The following is a 24012-nucleotide window of genomic DNA, read 5'->3' as shown; positions in this document are numbered from 1 at the left end:
ATCCAACTACCTGTAAGTCGATATACTAAGATCCTATGGTTTTAGCAAAGGAAGACTTTCCCACTATAACACGAAGAGTACATCCAACATTATAACACCAAGACTACATAAGAGTACATCGAACACTATAACACCAAGAGTACATCCAACTACCTGCAAGTCGATATACTAAGATCCTATGGTTTTAGCAAAGGAAGACTTTGCCACTATAACACAAAGAGTACATCCAACTACCTGCAAGTCGATATACTAAGATCCTATGGTTTTAGCAAAGGAAGACTCTCGTGTTGCCAAGGTCGTGGTGGGGGTGCAGGGAATCTGCTTCTCGAGCATCCACCACAACAGGCCTGTGTACTCAATGAGATTTGAACTACGGTCTCCCAGGCTTTGCCCAAGTAGACTTACTGTCAAACCACACATCACTGTACTGAGGTATATATATGTTATGGAGGATGTGTTCAAAGTATATTAGGGTAATTAGATTGCATACTTTTCAATATTTGGGACAATTGACTTCACTTCTAAGGTCAAATTTGGAAATCTAGAATAAAATAAAAGTCAAAGATTTGTGTAAGAAAACACTTTGTGTATTTGTTACAGAATTGAAAATGAATTTCATTGTTCATTAGACTTTACCTAATTGTTTGGTAAGGGGGCTAGTATTGAAACTAGTATATAGGATAACATATATTATTGAATCTTGTCATTTATAAGATTATGAAATCATGCATTGAAGTGAAATAGTTTAATTTTGCATTTACATAGGGATGTGATACTTCTTTGATTATTCAGTCCACTCTAAACAACATAGCCGAGAAAGATCTTCTTTACAAATTGTCACTAGTTTGTGAGAGATTTGATATTGTAATAAAAACAAAGTAAACTGTGGAAGTAACATTGGTAAGTGGCTTTCCATTCTAAGATTGCTTATCTTATTTTCAGTGTAAGCATAGAGGAATTACACAAATTCAAACATAAATATCAAAGAAAGTGATCCTATAAAGGACTCAAATATCAAAGAAATATTTCAGTGCCACATCAAAATCTACCTTATTTCAGACCTTGTGACCATTTTCATGATGAATCCATTTGTGTCTTTGCAAGACAAATCCATGATTGTGGAAAAGAACAGACAAGTTGTCAAATTGGTGTCGATAATGAAAGGGAAAATGATAAGCATATTATCTAGGAATTAAAGCAAATGGTTAAAGACATGTAATTTAGTCAAACACGGTTGATGAAAAGCATGGAACTTAATCAAGCAAAATCGATAATAGATCATGCCACTGATATGAAAACCCTGTACACCAAATTAGAAAAACTTGGTGAGGAGCTATAAATCATATAAGCTTAATCACTTTGATCAAGTGATCGCCATGCAAGAAAGACAAAAAGAAGAAATAAGTTCAATTCAAGTGAATTATTATAAAGTAATAAAGGACATGGAAATTGGTTTTCAAAGCAGGTTTTCAACTATAGAAGAAAAACATGATGAGGGAGTAAATATCATGAAAATTAATCCCTCTTAGCAGATAGCCAACATGGAGGGAAAGTATGTTCAAGATATGGAGGATATGAGGTCCAATATGTAGAACCATTTGATTGCCAAGGTAATAAAAGATGTGGAAGTTGGTCAGATATGTCTTTAGAGTAAGTTGTTCACCATGAAGGAAATCCATGCCAAAGAAATCGATGTTATGAAGATCGAACACTCTAACCAGATGGATTCCATAAGAATTGAGAAGATCACTCTTCAGAATAAGTTGCAAGTAATGTAAAAGGTATAGGAATTTTAGCATGGATCGGAGGACGAAAGAAAAACGGAACCTGCAACAAATCACAAGCCTCCTAGTCCACCAAATCAATTCTCATCTCATCATGAGAAGGTCACTAACCCCATTCAAGACAAGTCAGATGGTGCCCTGGTTGAAAAGGAAAATTGGGAAAATCACACCTATATGTCTCCATTGAAAGAACATGTCTAGGATAAAATTGGGCATACCTCAGATTTTTCATCTGAGTAATTTCACGATGAGGAAAAAAAATCTAAGTTGGTCTCATTATTGACATCACAACCCACCGAGAAGAAAAACAAAAAGTAGAAAAGAAGAAGGAAGAGGTTTGATGTGTCTGATAATCGAGAGCAGCTCAATATTCAGATGAGCCAAAGTCCTAGCATTTTCATAATTCAGCATGCCACATCCGAGAAACAACCCACAAACTTGCTCGATGCTCAGTATGCACTATGCTGAAGACATCTGATAGCACACGACATCCTCTGTATTGTATTTCTAACCCTACTCTTTTTTATTTAATTTGTTAAAGTAGTTTTCATTTCAACATAATTTATGCTTCATAGATTATTTGTTACTAGTTATAGAGCTTTTATTCCATGTACTTAATGTTATATGATGATTATTGGATTATATTTGGATGGATGCTACTTATATGAACTTGTGTGTTTATTTGGTGTAGATTATGGATTCTCACTTAATTTATTTTTGCGAGAAAATTTAATTAATTGATACATGAGGGGATTAATAATTTTTTCCACCTCTAATATTTTAGGCACGTTTCTAAATATGAGGGACCATGCACCAAAATATTTTTTACATCAAGATATTACAATTTGAACCCTCAAAGGGGGGACACCCATTCGTTATAGAGCCTCAACTTATTACCCAGTTCTGCGACTCAATATGATCTAGTAGACCAAGTGATTTGTAATAAAATAATTTAGCAAATTAGCTTAAATTATTTTCAAATCACTTTTCCAAAAGACTCTACTAAAGCACTATGACTCACCTAAGACCTTGATGATAAATTCCACCATAGCTTTAGGGTGAGGCTGAAGGGAAAAATTATGTCGATCATCTGTGTTTAGAAACACAAATGAATTAGTGAGATGAATAGCCTCCTAGGATGAAATTCCTCGCCAATATAATAGGTTTACCTAGGTTGTTACATACATACATTGCCTTACTAGGAACATTTACATTAATATTTTTCAAAATGGGTTTGCAACTCTGACAAACTAAAGACTAATGATAAAGAAAATATACCCAAAAATAATAAGAGAGAAATAGATAGAATTCACATCTGTAGTATACCTAGGGGGATACTATGGGGTGCAAATGGAGGTACCCAAGGGAATAATGTAATAATGTGATGGGTCATAGTTAACAAATAAAGTAGTTAACCTACATCATGTAAGGGACCACAACCACAAGTAGTTAATAATAATGTGATAAGTCCATTGTATTAGAAGTATGGTATTGAGAGATCCATGGTAATGATCCATGATTTTGTATGTATTAAGCCTATATAAAGAAGCTAGAGACTCCCCATTGATATGTCAAGGATTATTGTATTGGCAAGCATATGACTTGTGGAGTGTTCTCCTTCCTTAAGGAGTGATAGTATGGTGTTACCAAACCTTAAGGGTTTTGATATTAATAAATATTTGAAGTTTATCTATTTCTCTCTTGTTATTTCTGGGTATATTTTCTATTCTCATACGTTTTCAGGTCAGATCTATTACAAGTGGTATCAGAGCACTATCTTGGGCAAAGCCGGGTGAATTTTTTTTTTGTAGGAATTTTTTGGGGCGACGATTTTTCAGATTAGATTTGAAACTTTTGGTGCAAAATTTGCAGAAAAAATTGTAGATATGGATTCTTTGTGAAAAAATACCCAAATTCAAAAAACAAACCGGTCGAATCGAAGTTCAGATGAGGGAGATATCACAGATTTAAAATCAACTATGTTGCATAATTTTTTTTGATTTTGGAAGTAGTTTCTTTTGCTTGTATCTAGCATCACATACTTTATCTAAAGGAACTTTAGACTAAGGATTACAGACTGTTGTCATAATATTTATTTGTTGCTCTAGAAATTAGGTGAATTAAGGTCTCTATGCTTCATACTCTAATTGTTCACATTAAGTCGCTGAAGTGATCTGTAAGTTCATATGCTGAGAATACTCTAACACTTTCGTTGTTGCTAATGAGTTATATAAGTTTCAATTCTTTACACTAATAAGTTCGCTCATAAAACACTAGAAACATTTCAAGTTACTTGATCTTTTTGGATTCATCTCTTGTCTTATGATTTTTTCTTAAGGTCATTGAGTGTCTCTTGAACAATTTGAGAATTTAAATCCCTCACTCCATTAAACATCTTGTTGACATTTTGCAAGGGAATGCATAATTATGTTTTCTATATTAAAGCATTGATACCTTTGGTTGAATATTCTTGACTTGAGAATTTACTAATCTGAGTGTTTATCTCTTGAAGGGCATTGATAACCCTTTTGTCCCTTTCTTAAGTAATCACTATTGGCTTCTTGTATTGTTTACAAAAGTATTATTGGCTAATTTTTATAAGAGTATAAGTGCTCTAATTTTTCATGGTTTTATGATTCTTGTTTAAATTGCATAAGTAAACCATTGGAAGAGCATTAGATTTATCTCTAGTACTCTATCAATTGTCTTGGTTCATTGGTTAATATCCCTTATATTGGTGATTTTTCTCAGATATCAATTGAGTAGGTTTCATCTTAGTTGTATTTTGTGATATCTCTTAGTGGCAAATTCAAATTTATTTTTATAGTTGAGATTGTCTCGTGAATATCATTAACAAGTACTTGTCGATATAAGCTTAGATTAACCATAAATAAAGTACTTAAAACATTAAGAATCTCATCTTAAGAATTATTCACTAATTTCGCCTTGCATATCATTTTAAACTAGTCATGCGTATTTAAACTTAACTCCAAGCATATGCTCGGTTGATATATTTCTAGGACATCCCTTCTCATTTAGCTTGAGGGGTTTTGGTAACTCTTCGGTGGTTAACACAGTGACCTCGCAATTGTCAAAGCCACAGTCTTTATAGTGCCGGAGGCATCGGATGATAGGAGCCTAACATAAGGTATCGTTAATCAAGCCCTTTCTTTATTCTTGTTGGCCTCCTTCCCACAACTTACCTTGGAGCCCAACTTCAAAATAGTTAAGGGAAGTTCACACTTAGATTAGGCATTTGATTAAAATTAACCAACATCTTTGCATCATATCTAGGTCTTAGGATTTGCATTTCATTTAGGTTAGTGAAGTATGAAAGCATCAATTGTCCATTTGGTCACTTGGTCTCAATTTTATAAAGCAAGAGTATTGACTCCATAAGGCACTAGTCTCAAACATAAATTCAATCTAATCCTTAAAATCTTGCTATATTTAACCAAGTTCTATGTCACTCAATTGTGTCTCCTAGACTTGTTGGTTTCCAACTTGTCCTTCTTCATTTCATTTCCACAGGGTATAACCCCCATAGCCTTTTTTTGGGAGACAACTAGAACGGAGAGGTTGGGGATCAAGGTGAAAACCACAAACCTCAGTCATTATCATGGTGCCTATACAATTTAAGTGACAACATAACTCAATCTAAACTAGTGTGACCACCGAGATCCAAATTTCATCCTACTACATAATGAATCCCATATTTGATGGTTTCCTAGACATACCGGAGTATGTGCTTGACAATTTTCCAATGTAGCTCATATGGCTATTGCATGTATCTGGGAAATGTGGGCCTACTTCATATGAGAGATCAGGATGAGAGTGAGAGTGCTAGAGGATACTTTTTACAAGTTGGATGTACATGGTGCAATCAACTAATGATGTATCCTTTCCATCCTCATGGTGTGCCCCCAATAAGAAAGGTGTAGTTGTTGGCTTGTAATCGGTCTTTTGAAAGTGAACTAAGAGATCTCTTGGATAGTTAGACTGATATTTTTTTTAACCTTGAATCTTTCTGGATAATTTCTAGTACAAGGAAGAAGTGAAATATACCCATATCTATCATGGAAAACCTATCATGCAAAGTGGTTTTGATTGTACCAATGGTTGAGGTTGAAGTACATGTAATTAGTAGATCATATCCATAGAGCACTATGAACAACAAAGAATTAGATGTCCTTAGCATATAAACATTTGGATCGTATTTATATCGAATTAAATGTTGAGAGTAAATTTAAATCCATTTTATCATACCATTCTCTAGGTGCATACTTGAGGCCATAGAGAGACTTCTTGAGTTAGCAAATTAAAGATAAATTCTTTAAATACCCTTGTGGCTATTCCATGTAAATTTCCTATTTGATATCACTATGAAGAAATTAATTATTCATATCCATGTGGAAAACATCCCACCTTCTTATTGCTACAATGGAAACAGTTAACCAAATATAGTCCATTTTTCGTCGGAGAAAATATTTCGTCATAATCGATGCTATGAACCTACTAAAATCCTTTGGCCACTAAGTTTACTTTGTATATGCTCACAAGCCCATTCATTGCTTTTAATGTCTTGTAGACCTACTTGTGTTTCACAAGCTTACAATCTAAATGAATTGGAACCAAGTGTAACATTTGGTTCTTAACCAGGGAGTTGTACTTCTCATCCATAGTTGCTTCCTAGAAAGGGTTCGCTATAGATTCTTAATGAGTTTGAGGGTTGAATGCTAGATCCATGTAGCAATACATGGGCACACCAGGTCTTATAGCTATGAGTGCATGAGGTGCTTCTTCAAATTGAGATCTCATGGAATATTATCCAATAGTTCACTCATCAGGCACCACTTTTATGTCGAAAGTGGTCAGGAATATAAAGGTTCACATGCATGCTCATGATCTTCTGAATAAACTTCAGAACTTAATTCTAAATTATGATCTAAATGATAATATGCGTCATTTCTTAGTTCTGCTAGAGAAGGAAACACACAAGTTTTTGCATGTTATTTCATAGATGCATGCAGGGGAATTTCGTCAAAGTAGTCACTTCTCTTGATGAAGAGATTTCTTTGTTGAATGATCTAGCAATTTGAATCTTGTCACACAATATAAATATCTAAAAAAATGCACTCTTTTCTTTGAGGATCCAAATCCTTCCCCTTTTTTGAAGGAATGTAGGCCCATGTGTGAGATTTAAAATTGTGGAAATGTGTAACTTCTCATTGCATGCCACTCCATGCTTCAAAAGGTGTTTTTCGTATACTATATTTTTTGAGGAGATATGTTTTGTATGTATGAAGAATAGTTGATTTCTTCATCCCACAATTTGTAATGGACCTTGCATGGAACATCCAATTGACCATCTCTTTGAAGGATCTGTTCTTCCTCTCAGCTACCTCATTCTACTATGGAGTGTAAGGAATAGTGTGTTGCAACTTGTTGACACGGGAGTTCACATGCCTAAATAAACAAAGGAGAAACAACCCATACCAAGGCTCTTCACACAACCCCAACTATTTGGGCTAGTCATTCTTGATGGATTTAAAGGATCCACTGGCCTTATGCCTCTTCCTCTAACGAAAGGAAGGGGCAAGGGAATCCTACAATTATCATAAATGCATACAATGACACATATATAATGAGAATGAAACTACTATTTAATATATACAATTGTACATATATACAAAAGGATAATGATGATACAAACCTAATGTAACTGATGTTAATGAATAAGAATGATTGCACTCCCTGAAATGAGTTTTTTTATTTGTTTCTCACATGAGTCTCTAGAATAATTAAAATTTAAACACAAAAGAAACTAAACTATGGTTAATCTAAATGCAATCCAATAACCATGATAAAATAACAACTGATCACAAACAAACAGAAATGAAACACCTATCTAGCAATAGTAAAATGATCTAAATTGGTTCAATTTATGTGCATATGTGAATGATAATAATATAGAATTAAATCATATATTAAAACCATCCAAGCTTCCGTGTAAGAATCAAATTAAATCATGATCATTTTAAAACAATTTTAAACCTACATAAAATTAATCAATTTAGAGTAAATAGATCCGTTTATAAAGTAATGAAAATCTTCACAAAACAATTGCACAAAGCTCTCATCATAAAGTTCTAAAGAATGATTGAAACAAAGTTACAAACTCCCATAAAACTTACAGAAAAATCATAGTGAAAATATATTAAAATGACTTTTGCTTTCTATAGAGAAATATCATACAAAGTTTAAGCCAATCCTCAAATTTCACTCATCGCAATCTCCCTTACAAATTTTGATCTATCAACTATTGGCAACATCCATATTCCTATTCCTCTTAAAATACTACTTTTACAACAACAAAAAAATAAATTCGGAGAGGAATCAAAATCACTCTATGCTTGACCAAGATCCTCCCCCTGTTATAGGGAAAAGTGTATATATAGAACTGCTCTATCCCACTAAGGTGTGACCAGTGAATGAAACAACCCAACCCGACTCAGACGCGGAGTGGAAGTGTCATGTTCAAGAGCGACTTGCTACCAACAAAGTTTCTTCAAGTTTTCTTCCCAATTTTCCCGAGTCATTGCTGACTAGTACCTCTTTATTTTTGTCAAGCTTGAGGAGGATAACATATGCTTGTTCTATAATTTTCCCTTCGGGTAAACCCATCGCTATGTTTTAACGAGCCTAGCGATAGTGAAACCCGTTCTTGTCTATAGACAAGTTTGTCGCTATTACACTTTTAACGAGTTTAACGACAAAGATAACTCGGTCCTTTTCAATTTTAGAGAGTCTGAAAAGGAACGTAAAAGTAACTCCAAAATTCCTTTTTCGTCATCTAATCCCTTAAGTCCGAAAAAGTATAAAACAATACAGAAGGGATGAATTTTCGATACGTTTAACGAGCCGAATAAGACAAGCACTCGATCTTTTTGTGTAATAATCTTTCAGGTCCAAAAAAGATTAAAATTTAGAGGAGAGATAGCACTTCCGGTCCCTTTAACGAGCTGGAGAGGCCAATGGCTCGGCAATCTTTTCATATTTTACGAGTCAGTTGAAAAGAGCTTAAAGGAGACTCGTCTTTTGAGGAACGAGTGATAAAATGGGTAGCAACAGATTCCAGGTAAGGCTGGAATTTTGCATATTGTAAGGAATTGTTGTTGGTTTCTCGAGACAAACATCGGATTGTTGGGTGATCTAAGCTTTGTTTGAGGTGAAGAGGGGCTTCTTTGCTAGGAGGTTGATTCTGGTTCAGAACAACTGGTTGTAACTCCTCTTGGCTCTTTCTTGTTTATCAATAAAAGCTATTCAAGATTTCCTCCATGCTCTTGTGTCATTGATGTTTGCTACATTTGTATGGTCAATTTACATCTGATCCTAGATTGTTTATGATTATAGATCCATGTCTTTGTATAGTGCTATGCTACTGTGATCTTACAGGTACTTTGTGAAGCTGGGTGTGCAAGGGAGTAGCTAGCTAAAGACTATCAAAGAAGAGAGGAATCAAATCAGGAGATTAGCGCAAGACAGAGGTTGGTCTTTCTATTCCTCTCTATCTATAATTCATAAAGGAAAAACGAAAGTATCTTTTCTCTGTTTGTTTCTAAGGCAGCTGTCACACCTTAGTGGGATAGAGCAGTTCTATATAGACACTTTTCCCTGTAACACCCCCATTTCCAAAATAAATTTAAAAGACTCTTTAATTTTAAAGTCAAATTAATACCCTTCAAATTACTAATATTTGAGATCTTAGCCTATCATAAAAAATTTAACAGAGAATCCAAACATCGTTTTCCAAAATAATCAATACTTGAGATCATTAACTAAGTTGAGGTTGAAGGATACATGTTCCAGCTTCATTAAAAAATGTTGGACATCCTTGTTAGCATATTCCCTCCCATTACCAGTGTTGTGGCTCAATTTTGTACTGTTAACATCTTGGATCTTTTGCAATTAAGGATGGAGATGAGCCTCCAGTTTCCTTGCTGCAGTCCAGGAAGGACAATATGGCCATTGAAGCTTGTGATAACACATGTTAGTTTTTATAATTTTTGTTAATTTTTTTTGGATTAGGTGAAAAATTGGGCTTTTAGAAGCATTTGATTGTTCTCAGGCTAATTATGCAAAGAAGTTCTTTTAGTTAAAATTATTAGGTTGGAGGCTCGATTTCTAAGTCGCCAAGTGTCAAATTCCATCAATCGACAACCAAATTGCACCAAGATTAGAGCTCATACAAGGTGTCAAGGGGGGATTTCATGAAAGGGGCAATATATTGTTGGAAACTAGATCACTACTAAGAGGGGGGACAGGAGGCTGTGAATCAGTAGTGATGGTCTTTATGTCAATTTTAAATCTTTTTTCCCACAATATCAAATAGCCATGCACAGTCACAACATTAGCTTAATTGAATATGAAAGTAGCAATAAACTCAAAGAAGAATAACCATGAGAAATATTAACACAAATATGCACACAGAAGAATACAATTATTTATGGTGGAAACCGTTTCATGAGAAAACCACACTGCTGATGTTGCATTACTCAATTCTTTTGTTAATGTGCTCAACAAATTTTACATGGATTAGCTTACATCCATAAGCTAGAAGACTCGCCTTCTTTCAGAGTATGTTGGAACCTATCAAGTAACATCATAGATATTTTAAGTGATTTTTGGTCTTGATTTTTACGAAAATCCACTTAACAACAAGTTGTACTCTCATTTTGTCAATAAAAATCAATAATATTTTCCTCTGATATTTTTAAAATGCTTTCTCTAACAAAATTAGAGCATATATTCTAATTTTTTATGAGATATTAATGGCAAAAATATGGTATCAAGTTTTATATATGATTTAAAACGCATAGCTATATAGTCTTTTGTCTAATAGGGTATGATTTTCTAAGAAATTTACTTACAAAATGACTCTTTTATTTGCTATTAGTTTTTAGTTTTTTTTTTCTTTTTCAAGTTATTAATTAGAGTAATACATAGGATCATTTATTTAGTTTTCTTCCTTCTTGCTTTACCACTATAAATAATTTTCCTTTAATATTGCTATACAAATATGTTAATAATATTTTTCCAAAGAAAGCTAAGAAACTACAAAGGACATTGTGAGACAAAAAATTATAAAATAAAATAAAGCTAAGATACTACAAGGACATGGTGAGACCTCATCTACAAGATCAAAAGTATTTATTAGTTGCAACTAGCACAAAGAATAATATCAACATTGATAAAATTTGAATAAAGCTACATAGTGAAACTGAGCATTGGAAACTTTCTAAAACACCGTAGAATGCAAGAATATGTCATTTTCTTGATTCTAACATGGTTAAAGTTCAAAGATATTTCTCAAAGAGTGAGTTTGTGAAACTAAATTCAATTTCAAAATATCTATTATAGTACCAACCTTCCTAACCTCTTTAACTCATCAAAACTATGTGATATTGGAATGTTTCTCTTAAGATTTTTTTAGTAGAATTCTTTTTAAAGAAAACCTCTTAACCATTTTAAGTATGTATACTTATTTTGGAAAAAGATTTCTGGAATTTTAATTTAATTATTAACAATTATTAGGTGGATGGTAGGGATTGAACCTCCACATAATATTCTTGAAATATTCTTATTAGTATTCACAAATCAAAGTTTAAAATTTATCCATAAATAATTATACTCTTTCTACCTTTTTAATTAAATTAATTAATTTAAAAAAAATGTTATATCTACTTATGTCATATGAAACTAATCATAATTTTATAAGCATGTGGTATTGACCTATTTAAACATTAAAAATCAAGTAAGAAATCATATATTAATTATTTTTATAAATAATAATAATAAAAAACTAATTTTTTAATATTTTAAATTTTAACAATGTAAAAACTTTATTTTTTAATATTTTAAATTTTAAAAATGTGAAAACTTTCATAAAATAAATAATTAAATCTTTATCATAAATTGATCTGATTAATATTTACCCGTCAATTAATTTATATCACTACTAATATTAATGAAAATATCATAACTACTAATATTAATGAAAATTAATCTTAGTTGCAAATAAATATGCCAGGAAGCCATTGAAGTTGGCTGGAATTGTCATTTGGGTGTTGTTTGGACTGTGTGTAAGTAAAGCATCAGCTCAGCTCAGGGAGAATTTTTATGCAGAAAGCTGTCCCTATGTTGAATCCATTGTAAGAAATGTTGTTTCTCAAAAGTTTGCGGACACGACTATCACAGTCCCTGGAACACTAAGGCTCTTCTTCCATGACTGCTTCGTTGAGGTAAGAGAGACATATATATGAATGTATTCATATTTTTGTTTTGAATTTGAATTTGAAATTGAAATCCTTATCCTTTTTCTCTGTTCTTCCATTTTTTACCCATTGTTGATCCTAGTATTAGTTTTATTAATATATGGGCTCATATATATTGTTGAATACTGGAAATTATGATGATGGATGTTTTCTCTGAGGTAAAATGGTATGGTTTTGCAGTTGGGTTTGCACAGGGATGTGATGCCTCTGTGATTATTCAGTCTACTCCAAACAACACAGCCGAGAGAGATTATACAGACAGCTTATCACTAGCCGGTGATGGATTTGATACTGTAATGAAGGCCAAGCAAGCTGTAGAAAATGTGTGCCCCAACACGGTGTCTTGCGCTGATATCCTAGCCATGGCTGCCAGAGATGTTGTAGCATTGGTAAGTGATTTGCATTACAGGCTAAGTTGCCCACATTATTTTTAATACGGACATGGAGAGTTAATGGCTTTTTAGCCTATAGTAAGTAGGATGACTATTGTAAAAACCATCGGTAGTTTATCCATACAGATGAACTGGATTTTGATGGAAAGGCACTCATTTTGACATTCTAGGATTGGGATTTAGATGATCATATTACATTTATGCATTCATTAATGTTATTTTGTTCTCTTATTTTGCAGGCTGCTGGCCCACAATTTAATGTGGAATTAGGGCGGAGAGATGTATTTTACTTCGAAGTCTAACTTATTTTCAAGGCATAAAGTGGAATAGCGTGGTTATTTATTTTTGTCTCATATTAAATACGTCACATTGTGTGTTATGATATATGGTTAAAGATTTATAAAGGGACTTATTAAAAAGTTTTTTATATATAAAAATATTTTAAATGGTTTTTTTTTAATAGAAAGGAAAAGATTATTTGAAAAGGTTTTTATAAAACAAAATAAAAAAAGGTGTTTTAATATTTAAGGGAGTTATAATTTTTTTTATAGCAAAAGAGGAATATATTAGTTGAGGAGAAAGTTTTTTTTTAAGAAGATGGCTTTATCAAATTTCCAACTCTAATTTTCACTTTTCACATGGAAGAACTATAATGTGTGGGTCATTAAAATGGCGACCACATTGCAAGCTTATGATGTTTGGGATTATGTCCAGTTTGAGTTTTCAGAACATAAGGATGAAGCAGAAAAACTAGCTCTCACTAATGCACAGAGGGATCTATGGAAGAAAGACAAAAAAAAGTTTGCACAAGCATTGCATCTTATCGAGCAAGGTGTGGACCGAGCAATGTTCCAGAAAATTATGATCATGTCTTAGCAAAGGAAGCATGAGAGACCTTAGCAACAAACTATAAAGATATGGTCAAAGTCAATATTTTTAAGTTGCAGAATACTAGGAGAGATTTTGAAAGTCTACAAATGAAGGAGACAAAGGACATCAATTATTTCATGAATATGACTGTCATAAATTAGTTAAAAAATTTTGGTGAGGAAATTAAAGATTAAACAATGGTTGAGAAGGTCCTCAAATATTTGTCTACCAAATTTGATGTTATTGTAGTAGCCATAGAAGAAGCCAATGATTTGACATCATTGACAGATGATGAGTTGATGGAATCACTTCTATCAAATGAGGCAAGGATAGATAGAAATACAGATTTCACTTTAGAAACTGCTTTCAAAAGTCAGGTTTCTATTTCAAGAGACAGAGGTTCAAAGCAGAAGTACATCAAGAGGTAGAGGATGAGGCATGATCCAGGTGGATATTGGTGGCCACCTGCCTATTCCACCTAGACCTCTAATCAGTTTCATTTGTTTCCTTGTTTATTTTATAATTTACTATTCTTACCACCATGTGGGAGCTTGATTGTATTGGTACAGAAGAAAGACAAGACCTAGATACTTTGTATTGACCATCAGATGTTGAACAAGATCACTGTCTAGAAAAGGCACCCAATCCCACGGATTGATGACCTTTGGACCAGCTCAAGGGGCTAAATATTTAAGCAAGATTGACTTGAAGTCCGGTTATCACTAGGTGCCTATTGAGCCCTCCGATGTGTGGAAGACTGCCTTCAAATCCAAAGAGAGTCTTTTTGAATGGTTGGTCATGCCTTTCGAGTTAATGAATGCCCTCACAACCTTCATGATATTGATGGATGACATCTTGTGACCCTTTTCCAATGCATTCATGGTGGTGTATTTATTTGACATATCAATCTTCAGCCAGAATTGGGAAGAGCACCTCCACCATATTCAACAGGTCCTTCAAACCATGTGATAGCACAAGATGTATGCCAATTAAAAAAAATTCACTTTCAGCGTGAACTAGGTTCAATATCTGGGGTACATCATGAATGAGCAAGGTATGCATGTGGACCCAGCCAAGGTACAAGTCATTCGAGATTTTTCAACCCTAACCACTCTAACAGAGCTTTGCATATTTCTGGGTCTTTCCTATTTCTACCACAGGTTCATGTTGGGGTTCTCTCATATCACTTGGCCTTTAAGTCAAGTAACCAAGGGGGCAGTGAAAGCAAAGTTTTTTTGCTTTGAAACCCAACAAAAGGTGTTTTCCGAGTTGAAGAATCGCCTCTACTCTGCACCAGTGCTCACATTATGAGACCTACAACAACCATTTGAGATTGAGAAAGATGCATTCGAGTATGCTATTGGTGTAGTTATTACTTAGTAGGGGCATCCAGTGGCTTACCATAGTCAGACACTTTCAGACACAATCCGAAAGTATTCCACTTATGATAAGAAATTTATTCCATTGTGTAGGCTTGCCGTCAATGGAAGTATTACATTTTGGGGAAGGGAACGGTCATACACACAAACCACCTACCCCTGCAGTTCATATAGATGCAACGAAAGTTGCAGAATGATCGCCATTAGAGATGGTCCACATACCTGCAACAATTCAATTTGAACATTAAGTACAAGAAGGGCATCACCAATAACGTTTCAGACTGCGTCAGCGAATCTTGTGGGAACGAGACTTCGGGGTGGTCGCATATTTACGAGAGTAATCTAGAATTCAGTAGCACATATCAGACACTCTTGGAAGGGAAGCAAGTTCCAAAATTTCACCTCCAAGATGCACCACTATGCCACCTAGGACACATTTGTGTTCCTTCAAACGAGTGTGCCAAGGTGATTTGGGAGGCACACTATAGTCGGGCCGCTGGACATTTTGAAGTAGAGAAAATAATGGCGGTACTGCAAAATTATTTTTTTTGGCTGAAACTTCATCAGGATGTTGGGAAGTACATCAAATCCTGCATTGCTAGTGCCATTGCAAAACCAAACAGGAAGAAGAAAGGCCTATATACTCTTCTACCTACTCCTAGTCGACCTTGGGAATCCATCTCCATAGATTACATGTCAGACATTCCTTCTACTAAGCATGGCAACGACTTCATTTTGTGGTCGTCGACAAATTATCTAAGATGTCCATCATGGCAACCTGCAAGAAGAGTATCACGATAGAGGCCACTACTAAACTATTATTTGCGAGAGTGTGGGTACACTTTGGGATCCCACAATCCATTATCTCAGATCAGGATAATAGATTCCTACATGCATTTTGGTCAAGTCTCTGGTCAATGCTGGACAACAAACTTACTAATTCCACTACATTCCACCCCCAAACTGATGGCCAAACAAAGTTCATCAACAAGATGATCGTATTCATCCTGCGCATGTACAATTTGAAGCATCCACACACATTAGATGAAATCCTCCCCTATGTCCATCGCAGCTACAACAAAGCTCTCCATAGCTGAACGAACCATAGTGCCTTTTAGGTAGGGTTTGGATTTCAACCATTATGTCACATTGATGTGGCCATACCATTTGTAGCTACTCAGGTAGATTCGGCTCACATCTAGTCTGAAGTTGACATGGCTAATAGCTTCATTGAGCGCATTCAACACATCTGCCAATAGGTCCATGATATGTTGGATAGAGCCAATTCTAATTACAAGCAACACGATTATCAACATCAAGTTTTGCACAAGCTCAAGTTGGGTGACAAAGTTTGGCTACATTTGTAGAAGGAGCGCCTCACTAGACCCCACAACAAGCTTCAACCAATTTGATATGGGCCATATACACTAACCAAGGATATAGAGGACAATCCCTTTGAGCTTAGCATCCCGCTGTTCCTTGGTCTACACCTAGTGTTCAATGTAGACCGCCTTCGGCCATACTTTCCACCATTATTGGACACATCCGACATTGCAAAAAAACTCACACCAACAGAGCTAAACTCAGACTACATGGAACATGTCATAACTGATTACCTCATCGACACAGAGATCAAGAACACTTGCCAACAGAGGATCTAACTATATCAAGTTGTCAAAGCATGCCAACTCCTTCACAAAGGCAAGTGGTTCACCAGGGAACAGATTCAACAGAAATTTCCTCACCTTATGGAGGTGTTGCATGCAATGGGGACCATTACTACCTAAGGAGGGAGGATCAATCTAGTTCAATATTGGTGGTCGCCCACCTATTCCACCTAGACCTCCAGTCCATTTCATCTATTTCCTTGTCTATTTCATCATTTACTATTTTTAGCAGTTTTTTAGGTCTTAAACTCCTGGAGCAGTTTTGACCCCCTAAATGGCTTCCTTTTCTTAGGTCCACAGCAGGTCTGTGGCCATAGATAGGGGCCTACCACAAATCCTATAGAACTTGGAGAGACATTTCCAACAAGGTATCATACGCACCAAATGGAGATAATATGACCAATTTACAACCCCGGGAAGTTGGTTGTCCAACTAACCCTAACGAGGCCCACAAACTCTTAGAATTCCATCTCCTGGGCTTAGGGTTTTGGTTTTTTAGGGCTTTCTCTTATTGTTCAATAATAAATAGGCCCTTGAGCCTCATTGTAACATAGTTTAGAGGCATCTAGCCACCACATCTCTTCTTAGAGATAAGCTAACATTGCTTGAGCTAGTTTATTTCCATTCTGCTTGTAAGTTTATTTCATTATTTTGATATTAATGAAACGAAGTGTTATTTCCACTACATCTATATATTTATGGTTATACCTTCATTTTTTTGTGTTACTGTTTAATTTTGGATCAATGGTATTAGAGACGTTTTCTCTTTCTTTGTTTTTCTTTGCATGTCCCTAACGAGATCAGGGTATAAGGAGTTAGGGCTCGAACTGGTTGAACTTTACAAGACCGACCTCACAAACCTTGACAACCTCCCATGGTAGAAGAAAAGAAAGATGAGGAGGCAAGAGATCTTTTCAAATCATTTCTCAAGGAAGCCCTCGAGTGACAGAGGAACACGATGATGGATAACTTTTCCTAGATCCTTTGATGAATACCACAGGCGATGCATCTTCATCCAACAAACACTCTAGAGGTGCCACTCCTTTTAAGGTACAAGCTAAGTTCAATATTCCCATAGTTTAGGGCCAGATAGATGCAAACGCTGTAGATAAATGGTGAATCTATTGGAAGGATATTTTTTAGTTCATGACTTTTCCAATCGGGAAAAAATTACTTTTGCACTTCTCAAAGTTGCCCCAAGCGTCAAGGACTAGTGGAAATCCTACTATGAAGAAAAGGACGAGAGGGAATCCTCACTATTTTTAGCTACACCCACTTCGGATTCTTTCCGAAATTCCATCAAGGAGCAATATTAATCTGTGAGGAACTATGAAGATAAATATATAAAGTGGACCATGCTATGACAAGGAAGGGACCAAGATGTGTCAGAGTTCACAAATGTTTTCCATACCCTACTGCACAAAGTTGAGTATCAAGGATTCTAGGTGGAATTTGGTAATCAAGTACCACCACTGCCTATGCAAGTACATCCGAGATGAGATGGAGAACATGGACATCTCCTCGCTTGGTATGACATATCGATACGCTTCAAGATTGAGCAGAAGTTTAAACAAAAGAAGGGATATTTTGGATCTACGAATCTGAATCAAGGAAAAGGTGTCCCCAAACCATATAGCAAAGGCCAAGGCGGGGCAAACCAAGACCACCCGCTAAATATGTAAGAAAGTAACAACACCACAAAGACAAAGAAGGACATAGGAAATATGTGTGACTTCCATAAGAGCTCCACTCACAACATAAGTGAGTGTCAGGCCAAGCAGTCACTAGTGGGTAAGTTGAAGGATTTCAAATCAAACACATATTCCAACTCTGAGTTAGAACCCTACAAGGGGAATGACAAAGGGAAGGAGATCATTAATGTGGATCCGAGTGCCACCATGGCTACCACCAATATCCAGAAGAATGAGCCTGAAGATCCAGAGGAGAAGTAATGCCTCTTCCACTCACAAATGTGGGTGAAGCATTCTCTGTTGCAATTCATTATCGATAGAAAGATCCAAAAGAACCTCATTTCAGTATAGGTCATGAAGCGGTTGGGCCTACAGACGACAACACATCTGCAACCATACACCATCGGGTGGCTTCACCAAGGATGCGATCTTTGTGTCAGCCGTCAGTGTCGCCTTCCCTACTGTTAGAGTCAGTATTTTCATACTTCCATCAGTGGTCAAAACTCCTCAGTTATATCATATTAGTGTACCATGTTGAAATTTGTATCATTCCACCTAGGTCCTCATGCAAAAATTTACTCATTGATGGTAGCCCAAGTTAAAACCCCATCCCCTCTCAAAAATCGATATTTGCTGGCCCACCTTCATGTGTCTTGTTGAGCATACATTGACTATAAAAGCTCATTTCATCATGTTTTGTGTCAGTCAAGTCCACCTGGAGTCCAGTCATTCACGGTCTCATTAGGTCACTAGGTTTCATTTTCCAAGGTCCAATAAAACACCATTTCACTGCAATAAGGCCACCAAAGTATGAGAGTCAACAAAATAATATCCATTTTTCAGTTAAATAAGGATTTACAAGCATGTAACCATGGTTGCTAAAGTTCCAATTTTGATTTTAAGTAAGAATTTCATTCCAGTTTGTAATTTTATTCCAAAAACAGAGATGTAATCCTATTTTTTATATATTTATGTAATTTCATGTCATTATATGTAATAAGTGACTTTTCTCAAGCTGTCAACTCAGTTCCAAAATGCCAAAGGACCAAAAGTCAAAGGTCAAACTATGCCAATGTAGATCAAGTGATCAATTTGTACAAGAAAAGGTCAAATGTAAAGATATAGTTTCCAAAAGTAAATTGAATGACAAAAAGAAGAAAGTGGGTCCCAAGGCCCAAAAAATCAATTTTATGAAGTATAAAAGCCACGAAGACATCAAAAGCAAATCTTTTTGCACTCCCAAAGATTGAGCTCACACTCCCTTAGCTCAAAAAGTTGGTTTTGAAGGGTCAGAGGAGAAAAATTTGTTGGCGCAGTGCTTAGAGATTTGGGCACTGCATTTTTCAACACTAGCGTCACGCTTCTGGGTTAGGCATTGTGCCTTTGCCAAGTAAACCTCCAAAGCACCAAAAACACCTCTAACTCCTCTAAAAACTCCACAAGATTGGGTTTTACCCCTCTCCCAAGTAAGTAACCCTCTCTTCCACTCATTTTCTCTTCCAAACAACACTTCTTCTTAGTGTTTGATTCCTAAGAAAAATTGGTCCCTAGGCAAAGGACAAAACCCTAAATTCATTCCTATCTTAAAAAGTGCTACCTATAAACCCTACAACACCTTCCTACATCACTATTGAAACCATCCCTACCCTTACATTATCTTTCCTTAGTCCCTAAACACTTTTCCTACAAAACCCTAAGACCTAGGTTACTAGAAATCCCTAGGCAGCCTCTACTACAAACCTGTAAATTAATTTTCATTTCCAACTCCCTTCAAATTTTCACCCCACATCACCTCCCATAGTTCCATAACCCATCACCTCATCTCCCCAAAATTTTGTAGTCCTATCCCCATTCCCTAGACCTATTCCCACTTCCCATTCTCACCTACCTTATCACTAGGGTCTCTAGAACAAATAGTATGGAGGAAGGCAAAGATTATATGGAAGAAGAGGACACACAAGAAGAAGAAGACAGAGAACAGAGGAGGCCACACAAAGGAGGCAAAATCCTAAGGTTGGAGCCTGTTAGAGTTAGTATTTGCATACTGCCATCAATGATCAAAACTCCTCTTTTCATATCATATTAGGGTCCCATTCTGAAATTTTTGTCATTCCACCTAGGTCCTCATTCAAAAATTTACTCATTGATGGTAGCCCTAGTTAATTAAACCTCACTCTCCCTCAAAAATCAATACTTTTTGGCCCACCTTCATGTCTTATTGGGCATACATCAATCATAAAAGATCATTTCATCATGTCTTTATGTCAGTCAAGTCAACATGGAGTTTGGTCATTCAAGGTCCCATTAGGTCATTAGGGTTTCCAAGGTTCCAATAAAACTCCATTCCATTGCATAAGACTAGCAAGTAAAGGGTGATCAAATAACATCTCTTCACCATGTGAAGATGATTTGTAAAGAGAAATGCTTATTTCATCATGTAATTTTGAGTTCAAATGTAATAATTTTAATTTTAATTTTGCAATTTTATGTCATTTAAATGTAATAAGTACAAGGTTAACTCAGTGTTTCGAACATTGCCAAACCTTCAGCATCATCCACCTGTAAAGGTAAAAGTCAGCTTGAAGATGGTGTTGCACGTTTGACAATCAGCCCAAATTTTCATTGTTTCTCTCCAATTTGATTTTTACCTATGGGAAATTAGTGTTTTACTGATGTAATTGATAAGGATGATGTAATTATTATGTTTTTACTATTACCTAGGGTAAATACATTAGGTAAATGGCCTCTATGACTTGTAATGAATGAGTTTGCTTAAGTTAGGGATGAGTCACTTTGACCACCCTACACACTCTAGCTATCAGTTCATTCTTTGTTGCAACTGCTCCTCCTAGGATGGATTCCACCCCTGAAGCTAGGATGAGTTGGGTTGAGGCCTATATCACAAAAAATTTCAGTCATTCTACAAGTTGGACTCCATTGGATGTTGTACTAGTGTTTCAAACTATGGCATGAAATATATTGGATGAGTCGTAGCTATTTTTGTGGGATTCCTGTGGCATGGTATTTTGATATTGTTTCCTCCTCACTTACATGTGTGTGAATGTTTTGTACCTTTCATGATCCATTTCACTTTAAATATGTTTGATTTTCAAGGTGTGATAAGCAGAATCCATCTTCTATGCTCTGTTTTGGGAAAATCATCATAATTTGTTTAATTTCTTCAGTTTAAAAAGAATTCATGATTTTCATGCTGTTTTTAGCACCTCACTAGTCTAAACCATCTCATCACTATACTACGAAGTGTTAAAGTAAATTTCCTACCTTGCCCCATAAAATGTTTGCAATTCTAATTCTCTTTTGTCCTGACCTACTTCACTCTCTAACCTAATTCACTTGTTCAATGACTACCCCAACCCAATCAAATCAAACAAATCCTAAGCTACTATATCTAGCCTAAAACCCTAATACATCCAGCCCTCTTGGCTGTGATCCTTTGGAGATAGACTTCTCCGGCTTGGTAGGGATAGCTACCAAGCTAAAAGATTGGTTTGTGGTTACCTCAGCTAGACTCTTCCTCAGACTTGGAGATCTGAAGGATTGATAACATACTAGCGCCATTGTCGGGGAACAAAATATTCATTTTCCCTGGGTGTACAATAAAATTTAGATCTGATTGCTAATGGTGGATAGTGATTAGGCACATGAAGGCTGAAATCATCCACCTCGAAACTCCAAATCAGTTTTGAAATCAAATTCAGAGACTCCATTGGAGGATGAACCTTTCCAAAAAATATGAAAGGACAACATGGGAAGTTTCGGTATTAAACTTAGACTTTTATTCATGATATCATGTTTTTTATCATGAAATATCTCCTCTTTTCCTGAAAATTTCCAGAAAGTTTTCCTAGGTATATTATGTTTGAGAAAAGATCATGGACCTCTGTTGGATTCCTCTCCTTTGAAGGTTGTAAATACAAATTCCCCATATGCCTTTGATCTTGGTCTAGACCCTTTTTCTGAATCTTATGATGACCATATTCAAATTGATGAACCTCAAGAGTTCAAGATTGATCCTACAACTTTTGTACATACTCCTACACCTTGTAAAATTCTAGATAGATAAAAACCACTCATCTTACCTCCTATACTCCATGCTTTCCCTGAAATTCATTACCTATATCTGCCAAGGTTTGATGGTGAATGTGATAACATCACTCCTGAGATACATATGCATAATTTTGAGACTTTCCTCGACCTTTTTGAAGTTTATGAAGAGGATGTCAGTATTAGGTTGTTTTCTCTTTCTTTGCATGACAAATTCAAAAGTTGGCTCAAAAACCTACCAGCTGCAAGCATCTCAGATTTTCTGCAGTTTACCAAAGTTTTCCTTGACAAGTGGGTGGTCAAAGAAAACCCTTTCGTGATTCTAGAAGAGTATGACTAGCTAAAAATATGGCCAGGGGAGACAGTACAAAAATTTTCTGCCAGATTCAATCAAGTATATTATTCAATGCCTGCCAATATAATACCTCCTCCTGGCTTAGCTCTCTTACATTAACTGGATGCCTTTGATCTGGAAATGGAGTTTCAACTAAGAGAAAGGAACCTTGCAACACTTGAAGAGATGCAGAACAATGCAGTAGATGTAGAGGCTAATCTGCTGATCAGAAGGGAAAAGTTGAAGGAAGAAAAGAGGGAGAACATAGATTTAGAGCATTTGTCAGAGGTAAAGCTTGACATTTTGGTGAGTGCAATGAAGAAAATGATGGAAAAGATCACTGTGAGAGATGAATTTTCCATTCAAGATCACCATGACCCACTTATCCCAGAAGAAGAAAAGGTTGTTGGCCTTAAACACTTTCCTGCTAATCCCAGCTACCATAGATTAGAAAATGGATTTATAGATCAATCTGAGGAGAAACAATCTACTGATATAATGTGTATGTTTGATGAAATTAATTGTGATGATTTGCCAAAGTTTGATCAGTATGATGATGATTATGTTCTCCAAACAGAAGCTAATCTTGAAGACCAATCAGCAGTTGGTTTATGGGAGGAGGAAGTTCAGTTTCAGTAGCTCGAATACAGTGATCAACCAATGCATATCAACTATGGCAGTCAGGAGGAAAGTGCAGAAAATTTGGAAGTAAGTGAAGGATCTTTGCCTCTTTGTTTTACTTCATTTCAGTTCATTAAAGACAACTTTGATGTAATCAGAAATCAACAGTCATTAACTTTCGATCTTGATAATCAAAAGGATAATGAAATTCTTGATCAGAGCTCCTTACCCTTGTGTTTCTCCTCATTTGCAAAAATAAGAGAAAACTATAAGCAAGCAGATAAGTGAGTGGTCAACACTATAAATGATAAACCTTCTCTTGAAATGGTTGAGGAAATCCTTTACAACATACAATCCTCCTTAGCTCTAGATTTGCAGCCACCAAATTCCCTTGAATCCTAAATTGTAGTTGAAGGCTTGGAAGTTGAAACCTTTGATCAAATGATGCAATATGATTATGTACCATTCTGTTTTGAAGCCTTTTAGCCTTTAAAGGAAAATTTCATAATACTCTAAAACAAAGGATGAGCAACATGTAGAAAATCATGTAGCCTCATTTGACCCAATCGAAAATAGTTTGCAACAGTCTTTTCAAGTTTTTCATGACCCTATAGCTGATGTGTTGGATTATATTTGCAGTAAAAGTCCTTCTCCATTAGCTAACTCTGAGCCTGAAAAGAGTGTTGATATAAACTTGATCCGACAGCCGGTTTCTTTGTCATATTCAGCATGAGTCTCATCTGAAAGCTCATTCGAAGATTCTTGTTTTGTTGTTGATCATCAAGAAAAATTATTCATTCACGAGTTTCAGGATCCTTTTGTCAACTTGCTGCAGTCATCAAGGGAAGAAATCATGGGTATTGGGAAATTTTAAA

The 24012-nt window shown here is 35.6% G+C and overlaps 1 protein-coding gene across 1 annotated transcript; it reads left to right on the top strand.

Annotated features, from left to right (window-relative positions):
• Window positions 1-259: 259 nt before the first annotated feature.
• Window positions 260-12812, top strand: LOC149244792 (peroxidase 50-like). Its single transcript, XM_089371641.1, has 4 exons — window positions 260-432; window positions 11875-12085; window positions 12313-12507; window positions 12750-12812. The coding sequence occupies exons 1-4, from the start codon at window positions 260-262 to the stop codon at window positions 12810-12812; spliced, it is 642 nt and encodes a 213-aa protein (XP_089227767.1).
• The last annotated feature ends 11200 nt before the right edge of the window (window positions 12813-24012 follow it).

This window comes from Pinus tabuliformis, chromosome 8, assembly GCF_031772625.1.
Source record: "Pinus tabuliformis cultivar Carrire ecotype Pingquan chromosome 8, CPIR1, whole genome shotgun sequence".
Taxonomy (NCBI): Eukaryota; Viridiplantae; Streptophyta; class Pinopsida; order Pinales; family Pinaceae; genus Pinus; species Pinus tabuliformis.
The sequence above is the reverse complement of the archived record's forward strand: the minus strand, read 5'-3'. Positions and strand labels throughout refer to the sequence as shown.